The sequence below is a fragment of the Apteryx mantelli genome, chromosome 2 (assembly GCF_036417845.1).
Source record: "Apteryx mantelli isolate bAptMan1 chromosome 2, bAptMan1.hap1, whole genome shotgun sequence".
Classification (NCBI taxonomy): Eukaryota; Metazoa; Chordata; class Aves; order Apterygiformes; family Apterygidae; genus Apteryx; species Apteryx mantelli.
Genome location: NC_089979.1, coordinates 26,417,319 through 26,427,596, shown reverse-complemented (window position 1 = coordinate 26,427,596; position 10,278 = coordinate 26,417,319). Strand labels below are relative to the sequence as shown.

Below are 10,278 nucleotides of genomic sequence, written 5' to 3'. Positions count from 1 at the left end.
ACTGCAGACATGAGTTTTCTTTCTGTTGTTTCCTCAATATGCTGCCTGAACACTAAGTTTGCAAACCTGCAAGCTTATGAACTTTTATTAAACGTGTGGGTAGTTTGATTTATGTCTAAGGAAGTTATTAATGGTTTTAAAGGTAAGTGTGGGTATGTGATTTTGTGGGATTGAGGATTTAAATAGCTATCTCTAAATAGCATTCAAAATTAAAATCTCTCCATCAATATTTTTGGTAGGAATATCTCTTGACAATATTTGTTAACTTACTGCAGTTCACCTAAATCCAGCATGGATAATATGAGACCTATTCTTTTTGTAGATTACACAAAGATAACATCCTGTTTTTAGTACTGGTCTCTTATAGCTCTTCCTCCTTTCACAAAAAGAAAGTTATGCTGAAGTGGTCTTCTCCTTATAGTGTGAATAATCAATTCCAGAGCTGCAGTATCAGCATGGTTCTATAGGCCTTTATGCCAGGTTCTCACAGTCTGTTCTTGTCCCGCTCCTCTGAACTTGTATGTGTTGCAGTCTCCTCATGGCACAGAAACACCTTCTGTATTACAATGATCATGTCGAGTGCCTTCAGCACCAGTCAAAAATGGTAATTAAATGACCCAAACTCATCAAATGATTGTTTGTTGTTCATTTGTTTTCTCCTTGCAGTTTGGGTTTCCAGCTGCTTGTGCCTTGCACCTGAGGGCTCAGCTAGGTCAGGATTGTTGGGATACTAGCAAAGTTTTGATCTTTGGTGTTTAAGTTGCCTATAAAAATTCCTATTTTTGTGTGGTCTGAAAGCTCAGTGACTGTTTCCAGGTTTATGTTCCAAACTACCAATGCTAGAGACCAATAACATAGACCACTGAAAAATGCTGATTCAAACTTCAAGGGTCTTAAACTTTAATATGAATTCCTATGGTTTCTGAGATACTGGTATTGTTCATAATGTCTCTTATACATCTGCCATATCTTGTGTATAAAAAGCAGTAACCTATTGCCATTCTCATTTGGGTGGAGAAACCCTTTGCACACTGAATGGCAAAAACAAATGTATTCTTACATCTGTTATTTAAATGGGTTCAACTTTTCAGGGGAAAAAAGACATAGTATGTCTAGAAGCTTCTGTACTTACTAAGTTTAAAAAGAACTTCCAAGTGAAGAACTGCACAAAATACTCTGTCACCACTGCATGAAATAAACTTTATTTCTATGTTCCTGGTGAGAGAATGTATAGTCAGTCCATTAGTTTCCTCAAAGTGTAAAGCCTTAGGGCACTCAGTTTATCAACAGAGCTGAGTAAAAGGAGATAGTTTTCTTACAAAATGACATTTCAGTGTTAAGGTAAGTAAAAATGGAGTGTTGGCTTTGTAAGTAGAAGTCAGGTCTTATTTCCTTCAAGGGACTGCAAGATCTGAAAAATAAGGAGACCTGCAGACTTGTGACTTCATGATTAGTCCCTTATTTAAATTTAAACAAAAGGCATTTGCTCCTCAACTAATTTATTACCAGAACTTCTGCTAGTTTTTGAACTGAACTGTTAGTGATTGGAGGAAGTAATAATAGTGCTAATAAATCCTGACTTTTTTTTTTAATTGGAATGAGCGGAACTCTGATTTCAGTGGGACTGAGACTTTAGTTGCTGTTGTTTATTTGAAGCTTGTATGTTCTAATTTATCTCATTTATGATATGCTATGCATTTTAATTGTTCATTCTAACCATCTTGATTATGATTTATCTTTGTGTTCATGCATAAGCACTGTTTTCGTTAAGACTAATGAAAATACTTTTGTTATGGTTATCACCTTGACAGACTTGCACAAAGCTTTTTCACTATTCTGCATGTCTTTTGGTGACCACTGTGATTGTTTGTTTCAGAAATAAAAATGGTATCTTCATTTACAGAGTCAAAGTGCCATGCAGAAGATGTCAGAGAGTCATTCAGTCACATTCAATATTCTTAAAAGAAATAGGTTAATGTCTCCAAACAACAATGCTAAATACTCCAATTTTAAAGACTCATGTTCCACTTCGGTATTTCTGGACAGCAGATGTAATGAGTCATTAAAAGGTCCTGATGCAGAACAGAAAGATGCACGGAGCACAGCAGGTCTGTCATTGCTACATGAGCATTCTGAGCATACTCATCCAAATTTACTCTTTCCTGTGTCATCATCTATTGAAAATGAAATGAATTCTATCTCCTTATCAGAAAGAAGAGAAGCAAACAGAAGTACAGATTTTTTTGAAACTCCTAAAGTGAGTAAAAAAGACTCATCACTGCGTAGGAGACTGCTTTTATCTAAGACTGCTCCAGCTGGCACCACTATAGGATGCTGTGAAAGACAAGACAGTTCTTCAGGAAGTAGCAGGAAAAAAGTATTCTCTTGTGTTTTGAGCTTTGAAGAAAGATTTTCACAAACTTCAGGCTCTCCAAGAGATAAAAGTTACAAACCTCTTGCAACTAGCACTTCAAAACCTGAAGAGTCTAGTCCTGATAGCCAAAAGAGGAGACTGTCCTTTTCACAGCAAAGGTCTTCTACACTAGATGAGTCCAAATGTAAGGATGCAACATTACCAGAACCGGAATGTTTATCTCCAATTCAGTGCAAGGACAATGTTAGTAATACTAATGAATTCAGTGAAGGTGTCCTTATGAGTGCTAGTGGTGGGTTGCTTAGGACTCCTACTCATAGTACGTTACCTGAGGCTAATGAGGGTAAGTCCCTGGCGTCTATCAACAGTCTTGTAGAGAACTTTAACTTTGAACTATGTGATATAAACACTCCCCCTGTTAAGCTGGCAAGTTACCCAGATCTTTCCACACCTGAGGATAGTGGATATAATTCACTTCATTTGGATAAATCGGGAGACTCATTGTCTGATCATGAGGGATCTTTCCAAGAGTTCATCCAAAAACATAAAGAAGCTTCCAAAAATCTGGATAGTAAAAGAAAGACAAGAAAACTTGAACGGGTTAGAAGGTTATCAACTCTTCGGGAACAGGGCTCACAGTCAGAGACAGAAGATCATCATGTCAGTCCTAATTCAGTGTATATTTTGACAGAAGAAAGAAACTTTGTCAGTGAAGACCTTGCATTGGTTTCAAAAGAAGAGACTAATAAAGACTTTGTTCTAAATCAAGGAGATCTCTCAAGAACTCCTGCTCTGCAAATAGTTCATGAAATTTGCTTGCAAAGCCAAAGACCTGACCAAAATCAAATCTCAGAGAATGTTGTCGGGAAAGAAATATTTGCATTAGAAGATGTTCTTGCTGGACTTATAGGCAAGAAAATGGGCCTTGAAAAATTAGACATCTTAACAGAATTAAAATACAGAAATTTGAAACATGTTCTTGCTATAGTGTTAGATGCTTTGACAGTGGAAAGTCTATGCAGGTAAGTACTATGCAGGTAAGCTCTATTATTGTTCAAAATATTGAAAATGTTTCTGCTAATGGATTGGAATAAGGTCTGGAATAGTGGGGGTTGTCAGTAGAATTTTTGTTGCTGGTTTAGGGGAAATCAAAGTTTGTCACCTGTGACCAGGTGGTTCTTTCTATGTAGTCCTAGAAACATATAGTATTTAAAACAAACAAACAACAAAAAAACCCAAACCAGCCCAGTGGGGATTACTAAACTTAAAACTAAATCACTGTACTTGTAAATTTTTAAATGTATTAAAAACTTATTTAAGCCTAGAAAGTCAGTTCTTCTCATTGCATGTTTCCTAACAATGCACAGTATTCAGAAAATATATTTTCTAGATTTTTCTTGCATATTTAATTTCATTAGATATTTATAAGCACAAAACCAAAATTGCTCAGTTACCTTTAAAAAAAACATTTTTTCATGGGCAATGTTCTGGATTCATTTAAAATCAATAGAAATTGTCACTCATTTCAAAGAAATCAAGAGTGCCATGTATGTTATTAGTTACAAAGGGAATGGGAGAATGGGTGGAAGTATAAGGGCCACAGGTGTTTTCAGAACACTTAGCACTTATCAAATTTGTTCCCAAAGCTGTATTTTTTTTTATAAATATAGTTTATGTAGAAAGAAGAAACTTGCTTATTTTTGTAACCTGAAGAAATGCTGTTATCTATATTGCAATTGTCCCCAGGAGTCTTATGTGTAATACTATGCAATGGTATGGAAGAATACATGAGATCTATGTTTTGTAACAGTACTGTAAACTCCTGTAGTATATAGCATCTGCAAAATGACCAAATTAGTATGTGTAATCCTACAAAAATCTTGAAGTTGCTTCACTATCATGACTTTAACACTTACAGCAAAAAATGTGAAAGTAGGTAACTTCTTTACTCATTTGTTCCAGCATTTGGAAAGTAAGCAAAAACTGGCGTGAAATTGTCATACAAGACAAAAGTGCAGATAGGAGGAGAAAGTCATACATGAAATACCTCAAAGAAGAAGTTGGGGTAAGGTTTCTCTCAAAGAAAATATTTTTCAAGTGGGGAAGAACATAGGCCAGATGAAAGAGTAAACATCTTGTAAAACTCAGAAAGCTGATAACGACAGTTCTAATGTAAGTATATAAAGAATTTTAACATTAGAATGTGACTACTTTTATTGCTTTTTAACTGGGCACAGTTTGAGTACAAGCCTTCTAACCATGTAATAATTTTTTTGAGCATTCTGTTGGATCAGTTCCTGAACTGATTCTGGCTTTGGATTTTAAACCCTGTTCTATGCTTTCACGTGCTATGCTTTTCCTCATTTTCCATTTCGCTTTAGCTTGCAGTCCAGTAGCACCCACACTTGACTATTTCCTGATTATTTTTAGGACTGTTTGTAGCTTAGCTTCTTCAACCTGTAGTTGTGAACATCAGGAAGTATGTAGATGTTTTTAAAGGGATACTTAGAAGAGCAAGCATATTATCAATAATAGAATAATTTTTAGGCAGTCCTCATAACTTAAGCCCTGTGCATCCACACACTTTAGTGTAACCTTATTTTAATGGTGACAAAACTTTTGTTTGTTCTTTCAATGCTTACTGTTAAGGCGTGTCCTACTTCAGAAACCTGATGACCAGCAGGGAGTAAAGAAGTGTTAAAAGATAGTTGGTTTGTTTACCCTGCTTATGGGACTATTCTTTTATGGTTCCCGTCTCTTGTCCACTTGCTTAATACAAACATTTGATGAGAAACATATGCACTATACATGGTTTCCTTTTATATCCTGTTGTTGCACAGGGGAAATTTTAGAAATAAGAAACAAATAACAGCTGCAAATTCCAAATTAAATAAAACTGTTTGCTTTCTTTTAACTTTTTTTTTTTCTTCATTATAATTGACATCTTTAACAGGGGTATTTCTTGAAAGCTGAAGATGCTGCCACAAGATTTAATCTTCTCAGCAGATCTGCTCTAAGGCCTGTTCAAGCTCAAGCCAAAACTCCTGTAATACAAACCCCACCTTCTTGCACTGAACTTCTAACACCCATGAGATGCAACTCAGTTCCCCAGTCAATTAGTAGACAGGAAGAATACATAAAAGTAAGCAGCTGAGAAACTCTTCATTCTCAGATTTTAGAAGAATTTGAGTTACAAGAATTAAGTGGCTTTTTCCTTCCTTCTCTTGCTACAGGTTGCCAAAACTCTGTTCACTGATGAGGCTTTAAAACCCTGTCCAAGATGTCAATATCCTGCGAAGTATCAATTGGTAAAGAAACGGGGACTGTGTAGCCGAGAGGCCTGTGCATTTGACTTCTGTATTTTATGCCTGCATTCTTTCCATGGGTCAAAAGATTGTAGTAGTTTATCTGCAAAACGGCAGAACAAAAAAGATGCTCCTCCAGGAAGTGCCCAAAGCAAGAGAAACTTAAAAAGACTCTAAATTTGTGAGAAATATAAGTCCTTACATTTCACTCATTTTCTCTTCCCCTAAATTCCTGATCTTGTTCCTATTCTTCCTAAATATACACACTTTGAAAGTCTCATTCAATGTTGTTTTGCTGGCTTATCAAGATGATGACTTCTCATGTATATATCTTAATCAATTTAGCATATTTTTATGTTTTTGAAAAAAGTGAACATTTTAAAAAATTGTCTTGTTTTACCTGTCATGTAGCTAGGCACTTACTAACATCTTAATTTTTCAATAAAGTACCTTAAATGTAGTCTTTGATATCTAGCTTACAGCATCTCACAGATGTTTAAATATGTGATTCTTGTCTTAATGACAAATTAAAGAAAATGAAGCTTTTTAAAAATCTTCTCTATGGGATTTTATTGCTTGCTTTAAGTTACAGCAAATGTTTTAAAAATATGTTACAGTGGGCCATTAAGTACATATGCAAAGGAAATGCTACTACCTATGTAAATGATGATACCACAAAAGCAATATATTAGTTGAGTCTGAATTTAGTATCAGAATAATTAATTTGACTTTTTCACTTAGCCCACATAATGCAAGTCAGCACAGGAGTAATTTCTAAATCAAGCTGATGTTCTATTGATGTTCTGTTGTGCCTTTTTTTTTTGTTTCCCCAGAAGATTTTTTTGTCTTTACTTAAAAGAAGATTCCATTACCTTTTTTTTTTTTTTTTTTTTTTTTTTGCTTTTGGGCTAAGTAGGCTGATCCTTTGCAGAAAAAAACTCAGTCTGTCTCTCAGACCCTGAATGTTTTTTTGTTTTTGTTTTAAACTCGTAGCAATTGTTAACATCTTGAAACACAGACAACAGAACTTGACACAGTACTTGCTATATAGGGATATAATGTTAGTTTACTACCCCAGTTGATATTTTTCTACTTGCACTTTCAATGAGTTAATTTGTTATGAGCATCTTGCAGCATGTTTGTAGTCAGCTGTTTTTTTCCTCCCACTGTTCCTCTTTTTTTTTTTGTCCTATGCTTGATATTCTTGATTTTGTGATTTACTGTGTGCGTTCCTAGATGAGACTTAGCACTGGACTGTGTTTAAAATAGAAACAATGTGGTAAGTAAGATGCCATAAAAGTGTTAGTGTTATGCGTTAGCTTCATCAGCCAACACGATATCATTAAAGAAGGGATCAATTCAAAACTTAATATATCTGCCGGATATGTTTATTGCATTAATTAAATTATCAATACTTTTTTTTATTCCATACTCATTTGTACTCTAAGTCTTTGCATTATTTTTGTCTAGGGTTAGACTGGTAGCTCTTAAACTGGAAGACTGAAAGAGGAGTTTATATGGAATATGCTCTGAGGGGATGGTTGAGGGGAAGTATTTAGGGGTAAGCTAGTGAATAGAGGTATGTGAATATATAGTTTTGGCTTAAGAAGAATGGCAAATCACTACAGAGAAAACGCTGTGGGGAAAACAGCAGAATTATTTAATATTTGCATTTCCCTAATATTTTGGAACATTCCAAGTATTCAAGGTCTATTTAAAAGCTAATTTAATGGTTTGGAGAACTATTGGATTGGTTCTTTCATCATTCTTAGGTATAAAGTAACTAATTGTACATTTTAGAGCTGTTTAATAGTTTCTGTTACAGGATAAGCTGATATCATGAAGAGAAAATTCCCAGGTAGAAAGGTATATTACCAACCATACACATTCAGGTTTTTGAGTAACTTTATAATAACCTCATATGGATCCCATTAGGGATACTAGCATTAGGGGATGCTAGTAGCTGCAACACAGAATAAGTACAGCATGTCATAGCACTAAGACTCCTATAGCCATCATTACATTATACCTTTGCTAAATACCAATGTTATGTCTCTAATATAAAGAAAAAAAGACAGAGCTTTAAATGCATCCTTGAAATTGGTGGGAGAACTACCACAGATGGTGAGATGATCTAGATCACAATTCTGATGTGCGGTACTGCAGTCTGGTCCAGAAAGACTTGTGGAGCAATTCATGTGTTGAAAACCTCAGCAAAAATTCAAGTATTTCTGAAACAAGTGCCCCTTTGAGAAGCCATATGGCAACTCAGTTGAAGTCTATTGTTGATAAACAACCTTGCACTTTGAGAAAAATTTCTGATGTTTAGTATGAGAGATATGTGTATTTATCTAAAGAGTTTGTTTTTGCTAAATCAGAATAATTCAGGGAGGATGTGGGTGAGGAATTGGTTTGGTGTGGGAGATGCTTGTTTTAAAAGGTAATATCTTTGACACCTATAATGTTCATCCAAAAGGAACTAGTTTGAGAGAAAAAATCATTTGAATCATATTTCACAATTTTAAACATTTTTTCCTATTTTGGGATGTTTGGGAACTTTTTTTATTCTAAATTCGTATCACAAAAAATCTTTCTTGTATCATATGTCTCTTATTCAGTTAGGTCTATCATGGACGTAACGCTATGCTCTGTTTGGTGAAAGGAGTTCTTTGCTGCCATCTACTGATGCACTGGAGGGGAAAAAATGAGTAAGTCAGATTGACTTTTATGGGTAATGACTCTCTCTGCAAAAATTATATATATATTTTTTTATATTTTTTTTGAATAAAAATTTCTTTAAGCCTTGACATCAGGGAGAAATGAAATAGCCATACATTGAGTGTATCGATAACGGATAACATATTTAATAGACTGCAAGCGCTGTTACAGTTATCTAATAGCCTCTAATGGTTTGGGTGAAGGGAATCAAAGATTTCAACATGTCCGATCACTCTATTGACAGAAACAAAAGTCTTCAGGCTAGGGTAGCTCGACTAGGTAGCTAGCCTGATAGCAGGGAGAAGAAAGACGCAAAAGTGGCCCTGAGATAGAAGCAGTATAATGGCAAAGGTCAAGAGTTTTCTCAAGTATTCTGCCTACGATTATTCTCAAGCTTTAAGATTTCTCCTAATAGTGACAACAGATTGTCACTATTAAGAGGAAAGGGAGGAGTGACTTGTCATTCACTCTGGAACATGAGGATAAAGAGGTCAAAATTAATAGTCAGGAAAATATTGCACTTATTTACTACTGACAGACTTATTTTTGCCATCTCCGATTCTGTTTTATGCTTTACTTCTTTCCCACTCAGACAGGCATGACTTATAGTGGGAGGAGCAATATTGTCTACAAAGGATGCCCAAGGAGTGTGTTTAGATTTCTGAAAGTAATTGCTTGAGCCAGGGCTGTGGGTTTAAATTCTAAAATGAATTCTTAGAAATAACCTTTGCCTGCTGACAGACCTTGCTGCAAGAATCGTATACTTTATAAATCTGTTCTTGTGAAGCAGCAGTCATAAACCTCAAATGGTTTGTGAGGGAAACTGAGATAACTTAAAATTCTCTGATTACTCTTGCCTTGGTGACAGGTATAGAAGAGCTTGGAGGGGTGGGCAAAGTTAAGTGTTTTAAATCATTTACAGCATGGAGAATGTTAGTATATCTGTTCTGTCACTAACCATCTAAAATGATAACAAATTCTGTTCCTTAAGTTTACTTAAGGAGCTCGCCCACAAGTGTCTCTTTTTGGGTCCCTCTTTTTTTGGGTCCCTCTTTTTTTGGGTCCCTCTTTTTTTGGGTCCCTCTTTTTTTGGGTCCCTCTTTTTTTGGGTCCCTCTTTTTTTGGGTCCCTCTTTTTTTGGGTCCCTCTTTTTTTGGGTCCCTCTTTTTTTTGTCCCAATTGTTTGCTATACACTAGTGCCCTTCAGACAGTTCAGGCCATTAAGGTTAATTTTGATACAAGAAGTAATTCCTTTTCTTAGGCACAGAAAGAAAGTACAGAAATGTCAAATCAGAAAGGAACTCCTGGTTCGTGGAGCCTAGTACCAAGCTCTTATAGCAGCTCATCAAGTTCTATCTTAAAACCGGGTAGAATTCCTGTCTCATTACCTTTGCATTGGAAATCTGTTCCAGATTGCTCCGCTAGTCAGAGAATTTTAAACTTAACTGGTCACCTTTTTTCAACATTGCTATTGAAGTAGTTCTCTTCCATACAACTGCTCCTTTAGACTTTTTTCCAGAATTATGATTGCGCAGTGTAAATATCCTCTCACCCTTTATTTCATTGATAGAACAAGCCAAACTTAATTTCATCTCTTAGATACAGCCTCTCTTACTTCTTAATGGCTCTCCACTGTTTCCATTTGAATGTATTCTTCTCTGAATCTATGCAGCCAGTATTCCAGGTAAAACCTCCTCAGGACCTTGAATAACATTAGTGCTTTCCTTTCTCTATTAGAAATACTTCAACTAATGCATTTTAAGATTAGCATTTGTCTCATACATGGCCTCTACATATCTGCAGTTTAATCACTAGGTGTAGTACTTTCACATGCTTGTCTCAAATTTTGAAAAGATAAGATCCCAATTTCTTCTATAAATT

General features: G+C 35.4%; 1 protein-coding gene across 1 annotated transcript; it reads left to right on the top strand.

Moving 5' to 3' along the window:
* Positions 1-1,924: 1,924 nt before the first annotated feature.
* On the top strand, positions 1,925-5,856 carry FBXO43 (F-box protein 43). The gene is made up of 4 exons (XM_013941908.2): positions 1,925-3,396; positions 4,337-4,439; positions 5,328-5,516; positions 5,608-5,856. The coding sequence occupies exons 1-4, from the start codon at positions 1,925-1,927 to the stop codon at positions 5,854-5,856; spliced, it is 2,013 nt and encodes a 670-aa protein (XP_013797362.1).
* The last annotated feature ends 4,422 nt before the right edge of the window (positions 5,857-10,278 follow it).

What these genes read in the sequence shown, in the direction of transcription:
- FBXO43 (XM_013941908.2), top strand. Translation starts at nt 1,925, where the DNA reads ATGTCAGAGAGTCATTCAGTCACATTCAATATTCTTAAAAGAAATAGG. An exon ending in ACAGTGGAAAGTCTATGCAG is followed by an intron (nt 3,397 to 4,336) that starts GTAAGTACTATG and finishes CATTTGTTCCAG; the next exon opens with CATTTGGAAAGTAAGCAAAA. An exon ending in GACAGGAAGAATACATAAAA is followed by an intron (nt 5,517 to 5,607) that starts GTAAGCAGCTGA and finishes CTCTTGCTACAG; the next exon opens with GTTGCCAAAACTCTGTTCAC.